The sequence below is a fragment of the Diabrotica virgifera genome, chromosome 8, assembly GCF_917563875.1.
Source record: "Diabrotica virgifera virgifera chromosome 8, PGI_DIABVI_V3a".
NCBI classification, from domain to species: domain Eukaryota; kingdom Metazoa; phylum Arthropoda; class Insecta; order Coleoptera; family Chrysomelidae; genus Diabrotica; species Diabrotica virgifera.
Window position 1 is genome coordinate 12,602,677 of NC_065450.1, and position 27,316 is coordinate 12,629,992.

General features: G+C 33.9%; 1 protein-coding gene across 1 annotated transcript in view; it reads right to left on the bottom strand.

Annotated features, from left to right (window-relative positions):
• LOC126889559 (uncharacterized) overlaps positions 1-13,387 on the bottom strand; it is a 29,884-nt gene extending 16,497 nt beyond the window's left edge. The window contains exon 1 of the mRNA XM_050657936.1: positions 13,006-13,387. Coding sequence (XP_050513893.1) covers positions 13,006-13,051 — 46 coding nt within the window. The 5' untranslated portion in view covers positions 13,052-13,387. The remainder of the gene's footprint in view (positions 1-13,005) is intronic.
• Positions 13,388-27,316: the final 13,929 nt, after the last annotated feature.

The following is a 27,316-nucleotide window of genomic DNA, read 5'->3' on the forward strand; positions in this document are numbered from 1 at the left end:
TGTCGATCTGGTGGCCGAACCCGTCCACCAGCCGGGTAACCAGGCCTGGTGGCACCACCAAGCCGGGGCATTATGTTATATGGACCCTATTAGACTGAGCAACTGGTGTCGGCCACCACTAGTTCATTTGTATTGTAATCGAGTGCTTCGTATTTCTTTTCTATTAACTTCTATATTTTCTATTAAAAAGCGTATATTTTTCTAAAACCTTTTTTTTTTATTTAAAAATATGTTATATTAAAAAGTTCTTCTCGCAGATTTAGCCGTTGATTGTTTATTCATTGTTTAAACAATAAAAGCTCTTTTTATATTTTAGAAATTCGGTGAATCACTTTACCTTGATCAAAAATGTTTCTGTTTTGTTTTTGATTATGCTGAATCCGAATGTGACGTTAATTGGAAAATTTAAAAAAAAAATGAGCTTTTATATAAAGGTACAGTATGTCTGCGTAACTTGGAACCATATGGGAAACTTTTTTCTTATCAATTTTACGAAAAAAAATATTCTTTATAAAATGCTCTGCATAGTCTATGTTATACGAGGTATGTCAAAAAAATTGTATGTAAAGTACCTTTAGATTTCCCAACATCGAAAATTGTTATTATGAAAAGTTGTTAAGAATTAAAAAAACTATGTTTTGGGTCGCATTAATTTTATTACATCATTCTAATTGAAAAAAAATGCAATTTTTTTTAAATTACAGATACCCAACATCATTTTATTACAAAAAAGTTATTTTTTACAAAAAACTTTATATGGTCTATAAAATCTAAGATCCAATGATAATAATAAACTTTTATCAATTCTATACGAGGTATGTTAAAAAATATGAATTTCGTCCAAGAGTAAAGTACCTTTACGGTTCACAATATTTCAATTAGAAGAATGTAATTGCATATTCAAACATAGATTTTAATTCCGAACAACTTTTTATAAAACATTTTTCGATATTGTTTAATACTTTACTCTTGAGCGAAATTCATCTTTTTTGACATACCTCGTATAAAATTCACAAAATTTGAATCTGATGGTTGCATCTTATATTTTATACTATTAAGAGCATTTTATGAAGAATAACTTTTTTTCGTAAAATTGATAACAAACAAGTTTCCAATTGCATTTGATTATTTTTCCAGTTGCAATTCAGTTTATTATTTTTGCTGGTGGCTATTCTCGGCCACCAGTTGCCCGTGCTCACAATTTGGTGGGCCCACTAGTTGCGCCACTAGTTGCGCCACCAGTTACCTAGACTAATAGAGCCCTTAGCCGTGGTCGTCCTTTGTGAAAGTCTACGTATAGACCAGGACTAATCTGTAAAAAAACGTGTATTTTTGGATGTGAGAGGTGGCATTCGGATTTTTGCAGATAAAGTTAGGTGACACCTTCAGTAATAATAATTGACCTATGCTCCTTCTCAAATATGCCCGGAACATTAATAAAAAAATTAAGTTATTTAAAAATTTCGAAAAACATCAATTTTTTTCTGCTTTCTTTGCTTATAACTTTAAAACGGTTCATTTTGGAACAAAGTCGTAGAGCAGGGGTCGGCAACCTGCAGCCCGCGGGCCGCATGCGGCCCTTTGCAACTTTTACCGCGGCCCGACAAAGCACTAATATCATATAACGAAAAATCAACAAACTTATGAAATATAATAAATTAAAGACAGAAACATAACAGACGACTACGGACAGAAGTTGCGTGGGCTGAAATTAACTAGAATATAAGGACCGTAATAAGGCAATAATAAAAAGAATAAGACAAAACATCAGGGACAACAACACCGAACAAACCGAAAATATTTTAGAGAAAGACAAAAAGTATGCAATTATTGTTAAAAACACTAAATAGTAAAGATCGATAACAAATATACCAGATAAAAGATAAAAATGGAATCACTATAAACGACAAAAATAAGATAATAAATATTATTATTAAAGTAGATGAAAAATGAATATAGATTAAGAACAACACAGAGGTCCATCAAACTTTGCTTTGTAGCTTTAAGCTTTGCTTGGAGAATCTCTGAAAGAATATATAGGGAAATAAGGACCTGTGAAGCAAGACAAAGGTGGAAGATGTCATTGGAAGAATTGTGCAAATGAAATGGAACTGAGTAGGACTCGTGGCATAACAAAACAACGAAATGGGAAAGAAAAACAGTATACATTGGAGACCAGACAAGCACAGTCGTAGTAGAGGCAGACTACAAAAACGATTGCTAGATATCAAAGCAAAACTGGGGAGAAACAGGCACTAAATATCACAAAACAGAGAGAAGTGGAGAACTCCTGGAGTGGCCTTTGTCCAGGAGAGGATGCAAATAGGCTGAAGAAGAAGAAAAAGACTATTTGAGCCCTCTAGAACACAAGGGGTGTAAGTGACAATTGGATTAAATACAAAAATGGACTCCCAAATACATAGAAAACATGTTGCCTTCAAACTTTCCACATAAACTAACAATAAAATGATAAAAACGGCATGTCATTGAAAACATGCTAAGTAATTAGTACGTACCTAGATTTTTTAAATTTGTCTAGAACTTTGAACAAAGTTTTCTCAAAACTTGGCACTTACACCCCTTGTGCTCTAAGGGCCTCATTTAAGCTACATTTGAATATGCGGCCCGCATAAAAAGTTTTAGTTTGAACATGGCCCGCCATCCAAAAAAGGTTGCCGACCCCTGTCGTAGAGAATTGAATAATTGAAAATAATTGAATTTTGTATGATATACGACTGGTCAAAACTGTCTTAAGGTATTATTAAAATTACAATATTAAAATTGCAATATAGCAATAAATACTGTTATAAATCACCTAGCATAGGTGTAAGTAGATGGAGTAAGTCAGACTAATAAGGAATCTGACAGATATATTTGTCAATTTAGAAGTTTTGTCATAATAATTGTTTTTGTCACGTTTGAATTTTGGAGGACTTATTTTTGTACTTTACTTTATTAGGAATTTTAATAAACTTGTTAAAACAGAGTAACAATTCTCTTAATCCCGGAACCCATCTAGAATTGCAACAATTGGTGTCAGAAGTAAAGTGGGATTAAGAGAATTTGTATGGTGAAAACAAGAAGCGAGACGATGGAAGAAATTAGAGACATGATTGCCGCCATGGAAAAACGTCGGCAGGAAGAAAAAGAAAATGAAGACAAACGTCGCCAGGAAGAAAAAGAAATAGAAAATTTACGTCGCCAGGAAGACCGAGAGTTGCTCGTGACACTTATCTCAAAAATAGAGACTTCAAAAGTGAGTAAAGAAGATATGAAAAGAGAAATCGAAGAGACAAAAGAAGATATGAAAAAAGAAATCGAAGACACAAAAGAAGATATGAAAAAAGAAATCGAAGAGACAAAAGAAGACATGATTAAAGAGCTTGAAGTAACAAGAGGCCTAGTAGAAAAAAGGCACGATGAGGTAACGAGAACTCTTGAAAATATCCGCCTAGAAATTGAAAAGTCCCAGAAACTGAGAGTTGAAGGTAAACCAGAAGTGGTTTGTTCCCCTGTCAACGGAATAATTAAGCCTCCTACATTTGACGGCGAGACATCCTGGCCAGTGTATAGAAGACAATTCGAAGCTGCTGCACAAAATAATGGATGGACAAATGAACAGAAGGCAACTGCTCTCATATTAGCACTTCGAGGTAAGGCTGTAGAAATCCTTCAAAACATTCCAGAGGACGCACAAAAGAAATATGAGACTGTCGTATCGGCTCTAGAACTAAGATACAGCAGCCAATATTTGAAGCAAGTATACCAGAGCCAACTAAAAGTGCGTATCCAAGGCTCCAACGAATCTGTGCAAGAATACGGAGCAGAAGTAGAAAAGATGGCACGACTCGCTTGGCCCGAAGCCCCTGAAGAGTTTCTACACCAGTTTACCATCCAATGTTTCCTTGATGGCCTGCGCGATGTAGAACTCCAGCAAACATTACGACTAGGAAGAGGGCGCTACCAAATATTGAAGGACGCTATTGTTGCAGCATTGGAGTACGAAGCCGTGAAGAATGTGTCCCGCCATCAACGCAAAATCCATCAAATAAGAGGTGTTGCTGAAGTGGCAGAAGGCGATCTAAATACGTTGTCCCGGGTGTTGGCCGCCCAATTCGAGAAATATCTTGGCCCAATAGCTGAATCTTTGAAGCAAAAACGTCAGGGGCGCCTAAAGTGTTATTTTTGTGGATTGATAGGCCACCTTCAACGTGATTGCAGACAACGTACAAGATCAGAGGACAGTAGGCAACCTCCACATTATCAACGCAATTCGGAAAACTAAAAGAAGTCAACGTCAAGGGGCGCACGTTGGCTGACCTGTCCCAAGCTCCCAGATTCTCAATATCCACAATAAGACGAAGTAGTGACAGCTTAGTTGCCGATGGACTTCTCAATGGCGACAGATGCAGTTTTACCATCGATACTGGGGCAACTAGGTCAGTTATGAGTAAACGTTTACTGGACCAGTCATCTACACGAATAATATCGAAATCTCCCATACTAGAGACAGCGACAGGCGAAAACATTACTGTTTATGGGGACAGTTGCGTAAAAATCGAGCTGGGACACATCGAGATAGAAGTAGTGGTCCTAGTAGCCGACATCGTAGACGAGTTCATCCTAGGTGTCGACATTATGTCCGAACATGGGTTTATTGTAGATGTCAGACACAGGACCTTAGTCGTCGGCAATGAAGAAATTCTACTGTCATCCTCCAGAAAGCAGCACAATGGGCTAAAGATGTTAGTAGCAAAAGACACGAAGATCCCTCCTAACAGTGAAAAGATCGTGGTTGCACAAATTGATGCATCTGGTGGCTTGGGAGCCATGTTATTAGAACCAGACGAGCAGATTCACGAGGGCGTCATTGTGGCCAGATGTTTGGTAGATGGGGATAAGCAGACCGTTCCAGTAAGGGTGGCCAACCCGAATGGCAATAAAATTACTTTCAAAAAGGGCCAAGTGCTTGGAATATGCGAGCCAGTTGTAAGAGTGACCAGAATAGAAGAAAACGTGCCAACAGCTAGCAGTACACACCAACTCTCCACTGAAATTTTGGAAGATTTTAAGAAGTCATGGGAACATCTATCTGAAGATGAATACCAAAAAGCAGAAGAGTTCATCAACAACGAAAGTGACATATTCTTTAAAGGAGAAATAACTGGCCGCACTGACTTAGTCCAACATCGGATTAACACTGACAACTCCAACCCCATAAGACAGGCACCAAGACGTCTTCCATTTGCAAAACAAAAAGAAGCTTTTGCCATCCTTGAAGATATGCGAAAGGAGAATGTCATCGAAGAGTCGAGTAGCCCCTGGTCTTCTCCAGTGGTGTTGGTAACCAAGAAAGATGGCTCAACGCGGTTCTGTGTCGACTACAGGAGGCTGAATAGCGTTACCAAGAAGGACAGCTATCCACTACCCCGTATTGATGATACACTTAGTGCCTTGGCTGAGTCGAAATGGTTTTCCACTGTGGACCTCAAAAGCGGTTATTGGCAAGTTGCAGTACACCCTGAAGACAGAGAGAAGACCGCATTTTCTGCTGGAAATGGGCTCTACCAATTCAAAGTGATGCCATTCGGATTGTGTAATGCACCTGCCACGTTTGAACGTTTAATGGAGCTAGTACTTAGAGGACTTACATGGAAAATCTGTCTGGTATACCTCGACGACATTATGGTCATCGGAAAAGATTTCGACGAACATCTTGCCAATTTGAAAGAAGTTTTCACCAGACTAAGGAACGCTCACCTACAAGTAAATGCCAAAAAGTGCGAGCTCTTCCAAGAAAAAGTTAGTTTCCTTGGACATGTAATTTCATCCTCAGGAATTGCAGCAGATCAGGCGAAAATAAAAGCAGTACAGGAATGGCCCACACCAAGAAACAAACACGATATCCGAAGCTTCCTTGGTCTTTGCAGTTACTATCGTCGCTTCGTGAAAGATTTTGGTAAGATTGCCAAACCTCTCCATAATCTGACTGAGAGAAAACTGTCATTTGACTGGACACCAGAGTGCCAGCTTGCCTTCACCACACTCAAGCATAAATTGACTACGGCTCCAATCCTGGCATATCCGAAAGAACAGGGTCTTTTCGTGCTTGATACAGATGCTTCTCAAAATGGTATCGGGACGGTGCTTTCCCAAGTACAAGAGGGCGAGGAACGCGTCATAGGATACTTCAGCAAAACTTTGGGAAAAGCAGAAAGAAACTACTGTGTCACCAGAAAGGAGTTATTGGCAGTCGTCAAAGCAGTAGAACACTACCATTCGTTCCTCTATGGCAGAAAATTCTTGATAAGAACCGATCATTCTGCCTTGCAATGGCTTCTCAATTTCAAGACACCTGAAGGTCAGATAGCTCGGTGGCTGGAGAAACTACAGACTTATGATTTTGAAATTCGTCACAGAGCGGGAAGAAGTCATGGGAATGCCGACGGTCTCTCGAGAAGACCATGCAACGGGAGGAACTGTCGATTCTGCGACCGCCAAGAAGAACGAGATGGCCAGATTCTACAGTTGAGAACCATAGAGGGTAGAAATGACGAAGAAGCTCTAGAAAACCTTCAGGCTGAACAAAAGGAAGATACAGATCTAAAAATAGTTCGGGAGTGGCTGGACCACGGAGCTAGACCACAGTGGCAGGAGATTGCAAAATATGGGCAAGCAGTTAAGGGCTATTGGCTTCAGTGGGACTCCCTGTGTCTACGAGATGACATCATCACTCGTAAATGGGAGAGTCCAGATGGAACAAGAACAGTGCCCCAAGTTGTTCTCCCAAGGTCATGTGTTAAGGACGTGCTTGCAGAACTTCACGATAGTCGCTCCGGCGGGCATTTTGGAATCAATAGGACTCTGGCCAGAGTCCGTGAGAGATATTATTGGGTTCATTGTCGGCAAGATGTGGAAGAATGGTGCAAACGATGTGACCTGTGTGCATCCAAGAAGGGACCCAAAACAAGACTTAGGGGAAAACTCCAACAATATATTACTGGAACTCCATGGGAACGAGTTGCTGTAGACATTTTGGGACCATTTCCAGAGACAGCATCAGGAAATAAATATTTGATGGTTGCTATGGATTATTTTTCCAAATGGCCTGAAGTAGTTGCACTACCCAACCAAGAAGCAGTCACAGTTGGTGAAGCCCTGCTGGAGAATGTCGTTTCCCGACATGGTGTTCCACTTCTGCTTCATTCTGACCAGGGGCGCAACTTCGAATCGGCAGTTTGGAAGACCATGATGGCTTTGTTAGGAATTAAGAAGACCAGAACAACACCGCTCCATCCTCAATCCGACGGCATGGTAGAAAGACATAACCGGACCATCAACAACTACCTGTCCCTGTTTGTAGACGAAAACCAGAGAGACTGGGACAAACTGGTGCCTCTGTTTCTGCTAGCATACCGAAGTTCCCAACATGATGCAACTGGTTACACTCCAGCAATGCTGTTAACTGGTCGAGAGATGAGGCTTCCCATCGATCTCCTACATAGTAATGTACCAGACGGGGAGGCGGGTCAAGAGACACTTCCCGAGTATGTCAGCGGTCTAAAGGATCGACTGGTTAAGGTCCACGATTTCGCCAGAAACAAGCTACAACTCACCAGTGACCGGATGAAGGTTAGGTTCGATAAGAAATCCACACCTGTTAGTTTCAAGGAAGGTGATGCAGTTTGGCTCTACCAACCAACGAGAAGGAAAGGTCTAAGTCCCAAGTTGCAGCGGCCCTGGGGGGGACCGTACCTGGTCATTAAGAAGATAAACGACCTTGTGTATAGGGTGCAACTGACGCCACGAAGTAAGCCGAAGGTCGTCCACCTAGAGAGACTGTGTCCTTATGAAGGGCAGAATCCACCGACCTGGTCCATTTAGGTACTGTTCGGGGCGAACAGCCTGAAAGAAGGGGGCGGTGTTATAAATCACCTAGCATAGGTGTAAGTAGATGGAGTAAGTCAGACTAATAAGGAATCTGACAGATATATTTGTCAATTTAGAAGTTTTGTCATAATAATTGTTTTTGTCACGTTTGAATTTTGGAGGACTTATTTTTGTACTTTACTTTATTAGGAATTTTAATAAACTTGTTAAAACAGAGTAACAATTCTCTTAATCCCGGAACCCATCTAGAATTGCAACAATACAAAGTAAGGGGGCAAAATACACCTGTTGTTATTCAATGTTTCTTAATCACTTTGGTGGCACTTATAACCTTAGTAATTCGTTTAGAAAATTCTTATAACTTACTTAAATGGTCTATAGACCAGTAAGGATCTGCGAAAAAACGTCTATTTTTGGATGTGAGAGGTGGCATTTGGATTTTTGCAGATAAAGTTAGGTGACACCTTCAGTAATAATAATTGACTTATGCTCCTTCTCAAATATGCCCGGAACATAAATAAAAAAATTAAAATATTTAAAAATTTCGAAAAACATCGATTTTTTTCTGCTTTCTTTGCTTATAACTTTAAAACGATTCGTTTTGGAGCAAAGTCGTAGAGAAATAAAATAAAGATAATTAAATTTTGTATGATATACGCCTGGTAAAAATGTCTTAAGGTATTACCTTTTCTGCAATATAGCAATAAATACAAAATAAGGGGGCAAATAAGTATGTTGTTATTCAATAGTTTTTAACCACGTTGGTGGCATTTAGAACCTTAGTAATTCGCTTATAGTCCAGAAAGCCACTGCGGATTCGCTAGGAAATACATTCTAATTCGGATTTTTTGCACAATCTTACTCAAAAAGGACTCCTTTTAACAAATTTGCATGTTGCCAGGACCAAAAAGTGGTAAAAAATTTTTTAAACGTTTTTTTTTTGTTTTTTTCCTAAAATTATTTTTTTGCATGGAAAAAAGTTTTTTTAGGTTTTTTGGATCATTCCAAACAAAAAAGGTCTTTAGTGACTTTTCTCTAAAAATGATACTTTTTGACATATAAGCGATTAAAAATTGAAAAATTGCGAAATCGGCCATTTTTAACTCTCAAAAACTATGTGAAAAACTGAAAATTTAAATGTTGCCAAGATAGGTAGATATTCTTTAAACATCGATTGATGAAATCCCGAAGAGGTTTTTGCAATACAATATTCAAAACTCCTTTATTTTTTAGTTGCTAATCAAGCGTGCGCGACACTATTTTCCACCGACAGTATGGTGCAAATGAAAGGAATAAATTCGTTATTTCCTAAACCGGCGACTTTAAGGAAAAATCCCGAAACAGGTCGATTTTTATTTTTAAGTTATGATATTGTGGCATATATGGTATACTAGTGGCGTCATCCATCTGGACGTGATGACGTAATCGATGATTTTTTTAAATGAGAATAGGGGTCATGTGCTAGCTCATTTCAAAGGTTCTTTAATTCTCTATTCAGTAATATAAACATTTACATAATTATTTATACAGGATGTCCAAAAAATTTTTATTAAATTAAATTATTTGACAAAAAAAGAAGTAGAAGGACACGCTGTATAAATAATTATGTAAATATTTACATTACTGAATAGAGAATTGAAGAACCTTTCAAATGAGCTACCACACGACCCCTATTCTCATTTAAAAAAATCATCGATTACGTCATCACGCCCAGACGGATGACGTCACTAGTATACCATATATGCCACAATACCATAACTTAAAAATAAAAATCGACCTGTTTCGGGATTTTTCCTTAAAGTTGCCGGTTTACGAAATAATGAATTTATTCCTTTCATTTGCACCATACTGTCGGTGGAAAATAGTGTCGCGCACACTTGATTATCAATTAAAAAACAAAGGAGTTTTGAATATTGTATTGCAAAAAACTCTTCGGGGTTTCATCAATCAATGTTTAAAGAATATCTATCTACCTTGACAACATTCAAATTTTCAGTTTTTCACATAGTTTTTGAGGGTTAAAAATGGCCGATTTCGCAATTTTTCAATTTTTAATCGCTTATATGTCAAAAACTATCATTTTTAGAGAAAAGTCACTAAAGACCTTTTCTGTTTGGAATGATCCAAAAACCCTAAAAAAACTTTTTTCCGTGCAAAAAAAATAATTTTAGGAAAAAAACAAAAAAAAAACGTTTAAGAAATTTTTGACCACCTTTTGTTTCTGGCAACATGCAAATTTGTTAAAAGGAGTCCTTTTTGAGTAAGATTGTGCAAAAAATCCGAATTAGAATATTTTTCCTAGCGGATGCGCAGTGGCTTTCTGGACTATTAGGAAATTCATTGTAACATATTTAAGTCGTGTACCAAATTCCATTAAAATCGACCTAATAAATTTTACATAATAAATTTGCAATCTAAATGTTTTTAAAAAAGTTCAAATTTTTTAAAATCTTTCTGAACAAAAAGTAGACCATTTAGAAGTTGGCTAATTTTTTTACGTATAAAGAGGTGCTCTACCTATCTAATACACTTTACAGGATTAAAATCGGATTATTTAAGGGGCCCCAGCAATGTTTTTTTATAAACAATTTTTTGGCTTATAAACAAGCTTTGTTTAATAATAAAAAAATTAATTTTTAGCAATGCAAATAATTAAAACCGGTATAATTTGACTTAAACTGTCAAATGCTGTCAGCAGAATTGCTATTTTATTTTTTTAATCAAACGTTATTCGCGTTCAAAAATTGCAATTTCTCGATTTTTGGAAAGTTCCACCGCGTTTATCTCGAAAACTATGCATCCTACGAAAAAACTTGTAGGAACATTTTTTGCTTAGAATTACCCAAGAAATACAAAAAGATGTTTTACTTTGCGAAAAATCGATTTTATGTAATTCCTCAAGTTCTTTGTTTATAACAATCTTATCGACATCCGGATCAACTGTTACCCAAAAAATTCGTGTTCTACGGGTCAAAATACATAAAAAAGCTTGGGTAAGTCTATCTAAATAAAGGAGCCCGTAGCACCCCCTCCTGGCCACAGCACTAATTTGTTTACAAGCCAAAAAATTGTTTATAATTTAAAAACATTGCTCAGGCTGCTTAAATAATCCGAATTGAATTCTGTAAAGTGCATTATATAGGTAGAGTACTTCTTTATATGTAAAAAAATTGACAAATCTTTGTTGTATGTTCTAGTTTTTGTTGTGCAAGATTTTAAAAAATTTAATTTTTTAAAAAAAGTTTAGATTGCAAAATTATTATGCAAAATCTAGTAAGTCAATTTTAATGAGATTTGGTAAACGGTTTTAGCACATTACAAAAATTTTCTAAGCGAATTAGCAAGGTTCCAAGTGTAACCTAAGTGATGGAAAAACAGTGAATAAAGACAGGCTTGTTTTGCCCCTTATTTTAAATTTATTGCTATTTTGCAACAACGGTGTTAAATTAAGACATTTTTAACGAATCGCATCTGATAGAAAATTTAATTATCTTTGTTTTATTCTGATACGACTTTGTTCCAAAATGAATCGTTTTAAAGTTATAAGCAAAGAAAATAGAAAAAAAAACCAAGTTTCTTGAATTTTTTAAATATTTTATTTTTTTATTAATGTTCCGGGCATATTTGAGAAGGAGCATAAGTCAAATATTATTAACGAAGTTATCACCTAACTTTATCCGCAAAAATCCGAATGCCACCTCTCACCACGGTTATTAGACTTTATTACGGTTGTCTTGTCCGACGGTGGTGGGGAGACTTATATTTTTGACTTTACGTCACAAGAGTTTACATTCCCATATTTTTAAATGATTTTGGATCATTGAATGTGTGTTATTGTGTATATATGTGTATTATTTGTGTTATTATGAAATAATTAGACAAATAGTACACATTTTATCTTATACCGGGTGGTGAATCATAAAAAGGGCCATAGGAAACTCAATGTAAAATTCTGAATTGTTGAATTCCTGCTTCCCTAATTATTTTACATAAAAAGTCATGAGAGAATACTTGTAGAGAATTAAAATCTGTATTAAAATCAAAAGTTAAAATTGTTCTACGATTTAAATGCATTCCAAAATTTTGAAAAATATGATACATTTGCCACAATAGGTATGCGTGTAAAAGTAAGGCCACACGTTACTATTTAACTGACAGTGCTCACACCATTGACTGAATAAAAAAATCTTTATTATTAATCCTTTCTCCGCAACTGAGGGTATCTTATCAACTGTATTGTTTTTAAACAATATATGATAAAATAAAAATATTGACAGTTAAAAAATGTGAACATTATTGCATTGTGTGTGGCTTAAGTTTGGGCTGAAAACTAAAATGTATTACATTTTAACAAAATTTTGGAATATGTTTAATTACGTAGACCAATTTTAACAGTTATTTCCAATACAGATTTCAATCCTCTACAAATAGTTTCTAATGTCTTTTGATGTACAATAATTATCAGGGAAGCTGGAATTCAACAGTTTAGAATTTTACATTGAGTTAATGCAAAATTTTGACGCATGTCAAAATTCTCAATGTGTTTAAATTTTATTCATTTTTTTCGAATCCTGAGAAAACTAATAAATATTTTTGAAACATTTACACTCAGAATGAAAGACTACATTATTACCGAGGGCTGAAAGTCCCTGAAAACTTGTAAAATGTTTATTTTAATAAGTTACAGGGCTGAAAATAAAAGAGAAGTGTGATATTTAATTTCAAATATTTCATTCAAAAGAAACTTTTTATTTATTCTAAGGGGCTTTCCGCCCTCGGTAATAATGTAATCTTGAATCCTGCGTTTAAATTTTTCTAAAATACTTGGTTTTCTCAGGATTCGAAAAAAATCATATTACGATTCAAATGACAGTAAACTCTCGTGACGTAATCTCACCCTTAATGTTCATTGGTTAGTCGATTTAGGCAACCGTAGTAATGTCTAAGAACCGTGACCTCTCACATCCACCTAAAAACAGATTCTTCCTGGTCTAATATATTGCTGTATAATTGGACTAATGGAATGTACGTCAAACTGTCGTTACGACCGCGTGTCGTGACGACCAAAGTCCTATGGCGTGAAAGGGGTTTTAGATTAAAAACTTTTTTCTGTACCTATTGACCGCTGGATCCAAGACTGTAGTACACCATTGGAAAACATCTCGAGATTTATTCACTTTTGGCAGAATACTTCACACTAATCTTTTTACAGCTGTTCACTTACACATCAAGAGGAGAGCCCTATATTTTAAAACATCCAAATAGCACTGAGATAAATCTTATTAAATGGTATGCAGAATCAAATTATTCATTATAATTAAAATTTAAAATTCGTTACAAAAAATTCGTACTAATATTGCAAAATCCCATAAAAATATTGTCATTTGTCGCGAACATAAAAAATACACACAATTAACAAATGGAAAGATTATAAACTACTCAATACTAATAATATATAAAATAATATTATTATCTCGTAAATGATCACTACACAAATGGTTTGTGGCACTTTTAAATCAATAAAGATAATATTGAAATAATTGAAAGTTATCTGAAATTTGGCAACCTTGAAATAATTCGAGATATACTATTAATAGACTTTCTGACCATGAAAATAATTTTATAAGCTCAGTCAATTAAAAAAAATTGAAGATCTAATAGACGGAATATTTTATCCAAATACAGTTGTTCCAACGGATCTTTGCAGATGCATGACATTATTCAAGAATAACTTTTTATACTAAATAGGTCCCTTTTTAACTCACCGAAAAAAACTAGTAATATCGTTATTATTTTAATCACAATAAGTTAAACGAGGATAAACTATACTGCATATCTTTGATATATTATTGAAGATTTACTCCTTTGGGTGGCATTGGGATAATTGTTGGAAGTGATTTTTTTTAAATAACAGTATAAAGTAAGCACTCAGGACAAAATGAAATTATACTCCTTCTCAAAAGCATCTTTCAATGCGTCACAGTTTTTCGATTGCTTTCTAACCCATTAAGTTGGAAGTGACATAAAAAAAGATACGTCCGTGATTAAAGTCATTTACAACATTTATTTTATACCCTGTCTACCGAACAGACGGAGTATTTACGTAAATAAATCAAAATATTTCTTTAAAATACCTTAGCTTACGCCCTTGTACAAAATACCGATAACACCAATTACTCTGGGCTAATTAGCAAAATAGAAGGAAAAGTTATTTACCAGCAATTTTATTGCTGGAATCGAACCTTATGATTGTATATATTAATAATATAGGTATGCAAAATCCGCAGATAGTGTGCTACTTCTTTTATAAACAAAATGGCTCCCGAAAATCGTGTTTTTTTTTTCAATTTTTGCTCTATAACTCCAAAGATTTTAACTTTACACCAAAAACACTCAAATAAAAATTCACCGTAATTAAATTCTGCATAGAGACGTGATTTTCCCGATTCACTTCGTCAAAAATTTTCCACGGAAAATGTCGGTTTTTCCAACAAAATCTTTGATTTTCAACTAAAACTTTAGATAAGTAATTGTATATCAATAATTAAATAACTTGGTAGTATGAAAGCTCTTTTTTTATGGATTATAATTCCAGAAGCCAATGGAAATTGAACAAATAGTTTAGCAACAATTGAATTGTTAATTAAAAATTTACGGTAGCTATAATAACCACAATAATTACGATACATAATAATAACTATGATTTTTGTATAAAAAGACACTGTACCTATCGAATGTACTTTACAGAATTAAAATTGGATAATTTAGGTTGCCTCAGGAATATATTATAAATATAAAAAATTTTTGGCTTATAAACAAATAGAATATCTCGGTAAATATTAAATTAAATCATAAAAACGCTATTGGAAAAAAAGCGGCAGTACGCTTCTTTTAAAGAAAAAACATTTAATTGTGATGAGTGATTCCTGAGATACAACCGGTTAAAGTTGGCCAGCATTTACGGCAAAGATATAAAAAATAGGATCTCAATTTTTGAACCATCACCTTTTATTTTTATCCTCTTTCTTCACACCAATTTTCATATCTTTAAAATAATCACATCATCATCATCAATGGTGCTACAGCCCTATGAAAGAGCCTCGACCTTCCCAAGTCTATTACGCCAGTCAGTCCTATCCATTTCCAACCGTTGCCAGTTTGCTGCGCCTATTTTTCTCCCATCCTCATCTACACCATCTTTCCATCTAAGTTTTGGCCTACCCCTATTTCTAATTCCCACAGGTTGTGACATAAGGATTCTTCTAGGAGGGTTGTTATGCTGTGATCTTGCTAGATGTCCTGCCCATCTTAGTCTTCCTATTCTTGTAAGAGATACTACGTCTTTACCACCAAATATATGTTTATATCTGTGGTATACCTCGTAGTTGTACCTCGTCCTCCAAATACCATTTCAACATATATTATTATAATAAATACTATCGATATTACGAGTGAAAATTGCCAAAAATTGCAAAATTCCAATCAAAAATCAGGTTGAAGAAAATGTAATCTCAAAGTTCAAAATCGGTATACGTTAAAAAATGAATTTTTTCGGCTTCCCATGGAGCAATTTTCTTCATTCTTTTTTTGTTCCCAAGTAACTCGAGTATTTGTACACTACTCGAGCCATTTAACTTATGCATTATTAAATGTCAAACTTGCTTTTGTTTTGTTATAATAGATTATTTTATTTATACGAAAAGAAAACTCAATTAAAAGCTGTATAATTATTTAAACAATCTTTATTTAAACAAATTAAAATTTTGTTATAATAAATAAATTCATTTATTATAACAAAACAAAAGCAACGTTGACATTTAATAATGCGTTAGTTAGATGCCTCTACTCGAGTTACTGGGGAATAAAATTGCTCCACGGGAAGCCGAGAAAATGCTTTTTTTTAACGTATACCGATTTTGAACACATTTTGATTACATTTTCTCCAACCTAATTTTTGATTGGAATTTTGCTCTTTTTGGAAATTTTTACTCGTAATATCGATAGTTTTTATTATAATAATATATGTTATCATTATTTTAAAGATATGAAAATTGGTGTGAAGAAAGATGATAAAAATAAAAAGGTGATGGTTCGAAAAATATGATCTTATTGTTCATATCTTTGCCGTAAATGCCGGTCAACTTTGACCGATTGTATCTCAGGAACCACTCATCACAATTTAACGTTTCTCCTTTTAAAAGAAGTGCCCTGTCACTTTATTTCCAATACCATTTTCGTGATATAATTTAATTTAATATTGCCCGAGATATTCTATTTATTTATAAGCCAAAAAATTGTTAATAACTTTAAAATATTCTTGAGGCCGCTTAAATAATCCAATTTAAATTCTGTAAAGTACATTAGATAGGTATATTGTCTTTTTATAAAAAAAAAGTTATTTAATTATTAATAAACAATTACTTATCTAAAATTTTAGTTGAAAATTAAAGATTTTGTTGGAAAAACCGGCATTTTCTGGGGAAAATTTTCGTCGAAGTATATCAGGAAAACACGTCTCTATGCAGAATTTAATTACGGTGAATTTTTATTTGGGTGTTTTTGGCGTAAAGTGAAAATCTTTAAAGTTATACAGCAAAAATTGAAAAACACGATTTTCGGGCGCCATTTTGTTTATAAAAAAAGTAGCACACTATCTGCGGACTTTGCATACCTATATTATTAATATATACAATCATAAGGTTCGATTCCAGCAATAAAATTGCTGGTAAATAACTTTTCCCAAAAATGGCCTGTTCTCCGATAATCTGCCCAGAATAAATACTGAATACCTACCTTGTTATCGGTGTTGTGTACAAGGGCGTGAGTTAAGGTATTATATATTGAAGACGTATCTTGATTTATTCAGGTGATTACTTTGTTCGATAGATGGAGTAGAGTTGTTGATAGATTGCGCTATAATTGAACAAGAAATGATTTATGTATTATCTATACAACTATAATCTGTACAATTTATAAGAATATTTAAATCAAAGAAACTACGTTTTTATAAATGAAATAAGCACAATTGATTTGTTTTTATAACAAATTAATGATTTCGATTCTGACGAATTCAGATTTAACCAAAAGGTCTTGCTATGATTCTGTACATTATTAAAATCATATATTACGTGATTAATGACACTTTGAAAGACGGAGAAGAACTTTGAGTTATAGTTGTATATTATACAAGAATAAAAAACCGCTAAACACCGTAAAAATGAGTGGCGTATACAATATTCCAGCTACAAAAGATCTGATATTAAAATTACGTGGCGCGAAAATGTATTTTCATTTTGATGCAAAACTCTTGTTTTATTTTAAAAGATTTTTCCATAATATTTGCAAAATTTGAAGTAAACGCGCCACAAAAGAGTAAATTTGATACCGTTTGAATTTTGAAACTCTTTTGTGGCGCGTTTACTTCAAATTTAGCAAATATTATGGAAAAATCTTTTAAAGTAAAACTAGAATTTTGTTTTGCATCAAAATGAAAATACATTTTCGCGCCACGTAATTTTCATACCAGATCTTTTGTAGCTGGAATATTGTATGGGCCACTCATTTTTACGACGTTTAGCGGTTTTTTATTCTTGTATCAGGAGTTTTTCAAGTTATATACAAATTAAATGTATAAAGGTGAATGCAATTTTTCTCGATTACACGTTAAGTTTTATCAATGGTCACCTTTGTCGCATTATCTCCCAAATGATCTAGTGTCCATCGAATGTACACTAGATTTTTTTTCTAGTCGAAATAGATTAAATAAAAATATTGGGATGGCCGGTAAATGAACACAGATTGACCGTTGCAGATCAAATTTAGCGTCGTAACCACTACAACTACATAAACCATTTCGGGGATAATTGTTAATTGGATTATACTTTTGTAGCTTAATAACTTCTAAACGGTTTAACCGATTTTGAACACTAAACATGAGTTTGAAACGTATTAACAAGTAGTATCTGATGCATCTACGGTCAAGTATGAAAACCAAAGCTGCTACAGAAATTGAATGGTAGGCTACAACAATGTTGTAAGCGACAGAATTAAGATTATGCAGGAGATGGAAAAAACTTATTGACAAGTCATTTATGACAATACGGATACCAATATTGCGGTACGAAAAACTCGGGGAAGGTAAAATGTTTTTAGCCTGATTGAAAGATGCTCGCATTGGTCATTGGATATACAATAATATTGCATTAAAACCTCACTTTGACCCAATCTGTCGCTTATAACGTTGTTGTAACCCACCATTTAATTATTGAGCGTGAAAAACCGTTTTTCCCCATAGGAAATAGATTTGATCATAATTATGAAACGTATAACTTAAAATTTCGAATTTTCCCGGATATGAGGTAAACAACGTTAGATTCGCCTAGAGTCCTTCTACAAACGCTCAGTTATTGGCGCAATTCGTAGTTTGAAATTTTGAGTAATTGTCGGAAAACCAAAACTTTCAAAGTTTAGTTTTTCAATTTTTCGGTTATACTGAGCCGTGTGTATGTCTGAGCTTGATCGCTTAGGCACCATTTGAAAGCTTAACTCAGCCCTATTGATGTGAGTATTTGCGATTTTCCTGTCTCTCCTTGAACCTAAGATATATACGCCCAAAAATTTGCCATTTTGTATCTAACTAGCTCTATATCTGGCTTACGGGTAGTAAGAAGTCAAAAATTACACCGGTTCTGAATCGGCCCTCACACCCTCTTGAAACACAGAAAAAAAAATTCAGATCGGTGTAACTTTTCCACATACATACATACATACATACATATCCACAAACATTTTTCCCCATTTTAAATAAAAATTGAGTTCTAATTCTGAGCTCGGAAACTTTTGAACGGTGTAACCGATTTTCAAAATTAAAGATGCGTTGAAAAGGTAATGATCAGTGCTATCAGAAGCCGCAAAGGTCGAACTTAAGTTTTTGAAATTTTTGGGAGTTTTGGGGACGAGAACGAAAAACAGACCCTAAATGGGAAGGGCCGTAAAATCCACAGCCTTCGACCAAAATGGAGAAGTAATACATGGATGGACGAGTCTTTTCCTAAACTTTAAGACGAGATTTGGCTCAATTTTTAATTCAGTCAGGTTTAGAAAATCTAAAATTTCGTGTATTTATAGTGTCGCATGTAGGGGCGTTGTGCGCCACTGGCGAGAACTGCCGTTCTCTGGTATTTTTTTTTTCAAAATTAGATATGCGTTGGAAATGTAATGATCAGTACTATCAGAAGCAGCAAAAGTCGAACTTATATTTTTGAAATTTTTGGTAGTTTTGAGAACGAGAATTAAAAACAGACCCTAAATAGGAGTAGACGTAAAATCCACACCCTATGACCAAAATGAAATGTTCACATATGGATGGGCTAGTCTTTTCCCAAACTTTAATTTTTTAGTTCAGTCAGATTTAGAAAATCAAAAATTACGTGTATACAGGGTGTTTCATTGGGAAACGGAAATACTTTAATGGTGAATAGAGGTCACCGAGGCCGTTCTAGGTACACTAAACTTTTTGCCCTACCGACTTTTATATCCGAGGTACAGTGTGTTTTATCGATTTTGTTCATTTCTTTCCTAAGCCATAACTTTAGAACCACCCTGTATATTTTTTTAATAGTTGGTACACATATGTCTCATTCAAAACCCAAACGACCGACATACTAATCACAAGAAAAATCCAGGTCAGGATTAACAAAAAATTATAAAGTAATTGTGACCTTAAAAAAACACCCTGTATATTGCAATTTTGAAAATCTGTTGGTATATTTGAAACGAGCACAAAAAACTAAGTCTAATGGTTCGCTTCGATTTTTCGGCCAGACAATTTTTTGACTTTAATTTTGAAATTATATTGAATTTTTTAAGAACTCAACATTAAAAAGAAGGTATTATTAACTTTTAATTATAAATTATTAAAGTTATTGAATAAATACTCATTTTAAAATGAATCAAGACTTATTTACCACATTGGAAAGACCCAATTATTATTCACAAGAAAAATCCAGATCCGGATTAACAAAAAAAATCATAAAGTAATTGTGACCTTGAAACAACACCCTGTATATTGAACTTTTCAAAATTTATTTGAAGATTTGAAAAGATCACAAAAATCCAAGTTTATCGGTTCACTTTGATTTTTGTGCAAAAATTTATTAACTTTAATTTTGAAATTAAATATACCTATTCAAATTTTTAAGAACCCTGAAATTAGTAAGCAGGTTTTTAAAGCACTCTAAAGACTTGTTTACACAGGTAGAGTAATGATGCAAGTACTTGATAGAGTAGAGTTACTCTACCCGTAAAAACGCTCAGCACAGTAGAGTAGCAAGTAGAGTGTATAGTAGGCGGTAAAGTAGAGTGACTAGCAACGTGTGGCAAAGTAACTCTACTCTACTACCACCACCATCGCCAAAATGTACACTCGCCTGCGCACTCTACGCATGGAACGCGCTCAATTCTGATACAGTAGAGTAGGTAGGAGAGTACAAAGGGACGCTGTCATTCCGGCTGGAATTGCGTTTTAAATAGCGTGGTAAATAGTGAAAATGAAGTTCACCGAAGATGAAACTTTAAATCTTGTAGAGCTGTATGGCGAATACCAGTTTTTATGGAATTTAGGTAGTATACACTACAGAAATAAAAGTATGAGGCAAGCTGCGGAGGATGAAATCGTCGAAAGAATGGCAAAGGGGGGCTTTGGAGTAAACGAGCTCAAGCAAAAAATTAAGAATTTAAGGTGCACTTATAATCAAGAGTGTTTAAAAATACAAAAATCAAAAAAATCGGGTTCAGGTTCAGCGGATGTATACGTTCCGAACGTGAAATGGTTCACTCCTATGGAAGCAATCATGAAAGGTACAACTTATCCTCTAAGGCTAAGGCTAGTTCTCTTAGTAGAAGATCTGAGGCCCCGTGTGTATTCCTTCTTTAAGCCACTCTCTCATCCACTCCTTTCTTTGTTTGTTTACCTAATCATCGATAGCTTCAGCGACTTCACTTACAAATGCATTTGCAACTGTAGTTAAACAATTTTGAATCAATTTTCTTTTTCTTGGATTCATTTTGCACTAAACACCCACTCCACACTATACTAGCATCAGCACTATTCTTGTACTCTCCGCGTGTGAACGGTATCAAGCCATTTTTGGTAGAGTAGCGAGTAGAGTCTACTCTCCTCGCTACTCTACTCTCCTCAAAACTCTACTCGTGTAAACAAGCCTTTAATAATAAATCACTCAAGTTAATGAATAAATACTAATTTTAAAAATAATCTGTTATTATTTACTGCGTTAGAAGGATTCACTTACTAAGCACAAGGAAAATCACAAAAGGAAAAAACAAAATACAAAGTAATTTTGACCTTGAAAAAACACCCTGTATATTAAAATTTTTAAAATACGTTTGGACAACTGAAGAGAGCACGAAAATCTAAGTTTAATGTCCTGCTTTTATTTTTTGTGCAGACAATTTTTAATGACATTACTTTTGAAATTATATCGAATTTTTTATTATGAGTTCCCAGAGTTCTTAAAAATTTCGACTTAATTTCAAAATTAAATTCATTAAATTGTCTGGCCAAAAAATTGAAGCGAATGATTAAACTTAGTTTTTGTGCTCTTTTCATACCTATGTGCAAACGGATTTTGAAAATTTCAATATACAGGGTGTTGTTTCAAGGTTAAAATTACTTGATATTCTTTTGTTAATTCGGACCTGGATTTTTGTTGTGATTTGTAAGTGGGTCGTTCGAATGTCGTAAATAAGTATTAATTATTTTTAAAATGGGTATTTATTTAATAACTTTAATAATTTATTGTTAAAAGTGCTTTAAAAATCTGCTTTTTAATTTCACTGTTCTTAAAAGTATCAATATATTTAATTTCAAAAGTAAAGTAATTAAATTTCCTTCACAAAAAATTAAAGCAAGCCGATAAACTCAGATTTTTGTGGTCTTTTCAAATATGCATACAAATTTTAAAAATGTCAATATACAGGGTGTTGTTTCAAGGTCAAAATTAATTTATGTTTTTTTGTTAATCCGGACCTGGATTTTTCTTGTGATTAATAATTGGGTCGTTGCAATGTGGTAAATGAGTATTGATTAATTTTAAAATGAGTATTTATTCAATAGCTTTAATAATTTATAATTAAAAGTTAATAATACCTGCTTTTTAATGTCAGAGTTCTTAAAAAATTCAATATAATTTCAAAATTAAAGTCATAAAATTGCCTGGCCGAAAAATTAAAGCAAACGATTCGACTTAGTTTTTTGTGCTCTTTTCAAATATGCAAACAGATTTTCAGAATTTCAATATACAGGGTGTTGTTTTAAGGTCACAGATACTTTATAATTTTTTGTTAATCCGGACCTGGATTTTTCTTGTGATTAGTATGTCTTTCGTTTGGGTTTTGGATGAGACACATGTGTACCAAATATCAAAAAAATATACATGGTGGTTCTAAAGTTATGGCTTGGGAAAAAAATTGGCAAAATTGATAAAACACCCTGTAAGTCCGTTATAAAAGTCGGTAGGGCAAAAAATGTAGTATACCTAGAACCGCCTCGGTGACCTCTATTCACAATTAAAATATTTCCGTTTCCCAATGAAACACCCTGTATATAGTGTCGCATGTAGAGGGGTTGTGCGCCACTAGCGAGAATTGCTGTTTTCTGGGGTCGGCTTGGTCGCATTCTCTCCCAAATGATCTAGTACTTACGACACCAGTGATAAGACAATCCGTGTTCATATCCCAGCCATCCTAATAATTAGGTAATTATGGCCGGCAAATGAACTCGGATTGCCCAATCAAACTTAGCATTGTAACCATGATTGATTAATAACATTGATTTTTTCGATATAAACTAAGTTTCGATAACCAATAAATCGAAAACTATTAATTTTATCAAAAAAATATACAGCATTTTTTGCTTACAATTAATGTTTTTACCAACATTTGCGGTCAAAATATAATAAAAAATTTCCACCCTCGAGATGGGGTGGCAACCACCCCATGGTAAAAGCGTCTTTCGGCATCATATAGATTTTGATCCTTGGACTAGCCACTACTTATTGTCAAATTTTCAAGCAAATCGATCAATTCTGTAAAAATTGCGAAGTGAAAAGTTTCAGTTCCTGGACTAATTATACTTTTGTTCTATAACGCTTGGAGCTTCTGAACGGCTGAACTGATGTTGATCACTAAACATGAGTTTAAAACGTATTGACAAGTAGTATCCGATGCATCCAAGATCAAGTATGATAACTGAACGTATTACAGGAATTATTGAGCTTGAAAAACGGTTTTTCCCATAAGAAATAGATTTGATCATACTTATGAAGCCTATAACTAAAAAATTCGAATTATCCCAGATATGAGATATACACCGTTGGACGCATCCTGAGTCCTCCTACAAACGCTCAGTTACTGGCGCAATTCGTATGTTGAAATTTTGAGTAATTGTCGAAAAACCAAAATTTTCAAAGTTTAGTTTTTCAATTTTTCGTCTGAGTATATGTCTGAGCTTGATTGCTTAGGCACCATTTGAAAGCTTAACTCAACCCTATTGATGTGGTGTATTTGCGATTTTCCTGCCTCTCCTTGAACCTAAGATATATACGCCCAAAAAATATGCTATTTTGTATCTACCTAGTCCTCTAGCTAGTTTACGGGTAGTCAGAAGTCAAAAATGAGACCGGTCCTAATCGGCCCACACACCCTCTTGAAACACAGAAAAAAAATTCAGATCGGTTTAACTTTTCCACACACATACATACATACATACATACATACATACATACATACAAACATTTTCCTTTTTTTAAATAAAAATTGAGTCATATTTCTGAGCTCGATAACTTTTGAATGGTATAACCGATTTTCAAAATTAAACATGCGTTGGAAAGGTGCTATCAGAAGCCGCAAAGGTCGGGCTTAAGTTTTTGAACTATTTGGGAGTTTTGGGGACGAGAACGAAAAACAGACTCTAAATGGGAAGGGCCGTAAAATCCACACCCTTGGACCAAAATGGGGATGTAACATATGGATGGACAAGTCTTTTCCTATACTTTAAGATGGGATTTGGCCCAATTTTCAATTTAGTCAGGTTTAGGAAATCGAAAATTTCGTGTATATATAGTGTCGCTTGTAGGGGTGTTGTGCGTCACTGGTGAGAACTGCCGTTCTCGGTGGATATTATTTCGATTATTGCGCCATCTATGAACAAAGGCATAAATGTTATAAATGTTTATGTAACAAAAGCATAAATGTTATAAATGTTTATGTATCACGGACTTTTTTTCTGTCACTTGTGTCGCACTGAAAAAAGCCTCTGAGAAGCAATATAGTTGTTAGATCTTTCTAATATAATAAAATATATCGGTGTTTTTAGTTTTTAGTAAATAGTATGTTCATTATAGTTTTTGTGTATTTGGATTTGTCTCCGGTGGAATAGGTAATTAGTATTAAAATATGATCAAAATAAGATTAAAAAGAAATCTTAGTATAATTTGTATAATTGATCAAAATATTTATTACTCATGATAATTTTTAGGTATACACGTATTGTCAAACCTATTATCTATTGTCTCCAATTGAAATATAATTATATGCTACTCTTCCTAAAATTTGTTTACGACCACTATTTCCAAGTTTACTGTTGCAGTAATTTCAATAATTTACGATAGATAACTTAAAAGCGGCTTCTAATCTTTGTTTGTAAATCCGTACATGAACAAATAATTGCCGAATATTATTATTTATTTACTGCAATATTAAACAATTTTTAACCAATTATGCTAGTAATAAATAATATTATTTTAAAACTAACAAATACTCCATTAAAATGTTACATTTTTTAAGAAGTACCTTGCATTTGTTAGAGGAGTCAATTTTATTTCTTTCATGTGTAGAAAGGATCAGTAGAAGCTTAAGTTCAAGTTTTTGGGGTCGCCACCCTTGTCCCCCGGCCGCCATCTTGGAAATGGTGTGCAAAGGGGTTTCGCGCTATATCTCGTAAACTACCAACCCTACGGAAAATCTAATTAACATAAAATGTAGCAAATTAAATTTTCTACAATTTTATTTCCATTACTTTTTATCATCAAGTGACCAACAAAAAAGATATAAACAAAAATAAGTAAAAAAAAATTAACAAGATTCCTTTTGGAGGTTATAACTTTTTTTCAGTTCATTTTAAAATAAAATAATATTATAGCAATTTTGTAGAGGGTTTTTAGCGAACAATCTCCACTATAAATTTGTTTAATTCTATTTATTTATATAGGTGTTACAGCGCTCCAAACTTGATCAGATTCTCGAATGCTCATAGGGATATAATAAAAACAAAAGTTAGGCTTACTTTTCTATCTATATATATTTTTTATGCATACAATTTATTATGATTTTAAGATTCCTATGCTATTACTAATCTGTTTTTGACCTTTCTTCCCAATATAAAACTTATAACCCGAAGCATATATAGAAACGGCCCAAGAAGTTGTTTGAGGACAAATTCGCCGGTTCAGAAGAAGATTGACGTAACCGCATATTGCAAAATTCTTAAGAAGAGCAAAAAACGAATTTTTGTTATCAAAATCATAAAGTATGATCAAAATTAGCCATTCACCACACCGTGGTCAGGATCTCGAGATATAAGCGTTTTTTGGGGTGTGCCGCTTGTTTATGAAGTAACATAACTTTTTTCCTATTGTATATTTTGACTTAAAGTTTTCCAAAAAACATCTTCATGAATTATATTTTATTGTTGTGTTGGTTAAAATTATAAACTAAAAAGTCTGTCACTCAACTTTTTTAAGTAAACAGGAAACTAACGAAATATGATGACAAAATGTTTAAAAACTAACAACTCCTTTTCTAATACGTTTAAATATTAAGGGGCAAATCCCATTGTTATCTACATACTTCAGAGATTAAACAGTAAAATTTTCAAAAGGAAATATTTACAGTGACCAAAGATACAGCGAGGTAAATTTTAAAAATCATCAAAGTTGATTTTCGGCATTTTTGTATAAAATTTGATTTTTGAACATATTCCACCAAATCTAGATAAAAATAAACTTCATATTCGGATTCAGCGACCTCGAAAACATAAAAATAGACCAAAATGGGTCATTCACCTTAAATTTGATTTTCGTGGTCGGCATAAAGGTTGCTGCCGCTCGACTAATATATAGATAGAAAAGTATTTTTTTTATTGTATTCCTATGAGAATTCGAGAATCTGGTAAAGATTGGAGCGCTCTAAAACCTAGATAATAAGTAATATTAAACAACTTTATAGCGAAAATTGTTCATTGAAAAATCCTCTACAAAATAATCGCTATGATGTTATTTTATTGTGAAATGAACGGAAAAAAAGTTATAACTTCCAAAAGGAAACTTCTTACAAAATTTTCTCATATTTTTATTTATAACTTTTTTGTTGGTCACTTGACGATAAAAAGAAATAGATATAAAATTGTAGAAAATTTAATTTGCTACATTTTATGAGTAATTAAATTTTCTGTAGGATTACTAGTTTAGAAGATACAGCGCGAAAACCCTAAGCTTCTACTGAACCTCCCTACACATTAAAAAAAAATAAAATTGACTCCTCTAAGAAATGCAACCTAAATGTAACATTTTAATGGACTAAAATATTTCCCTTTAGATTAAGGATTTCTTAAGAAAATGTTGTAACAGGTACAATTGTACCTATGCCTCTGTTACCGGTGTAAATTTCTACCGCTCGACAAAGGTTAAGACAACGAACTGCGATGAGACATACTGCTGAAATGACGAAGTACCCATATCAATAAATAAAAATTATATTAAAGTCATCTTGGCACAAAAGAAGGTGGAAGCTCTGAAATCTATGTACAGGTGGATGCCAGAAGTAGACAGAGACTTGGATATCCATATGCTTTCCAATATGTCTAAGCATAAACAGAAAAACTGAGATTGGTGATCATTGCTGATCAGAAGATAATGTTACAAAGACTTATTTTCATGTTTTTGCATTTTCCGTTTTTCCTTAGAGTTGCAAAGGTCTGTTATCTTACTTTTTCAATAAAAATATGGGAAATATTAAATATTTTTCTCCGTTTTTTTTTAAATGTGCTCTTGTAGTTGGCATTTAACTATTGTTTTCAACTAATTTAGAAAAAATGTGAAAACATAGAATTATCCAAGTCCGTCTGTCCGTCCGTCTGTCTGTCTGCGAACACAACTCCTCCGTCATTATACCAGGCATAATGACAAATGAGTTGTCAAATGAAAGCTTATAATCCAAGGATGCTACCAAAGGTAAGAAATTTGTCATAGGCTGTCTGTCCGTCTGTCCGTCCTACCGCGAATATAACTCCTCCGTCAAATACCAGCTAGAATGACAAATAAGGTGTCGACTGAAAGCTAAGTATTCCAGG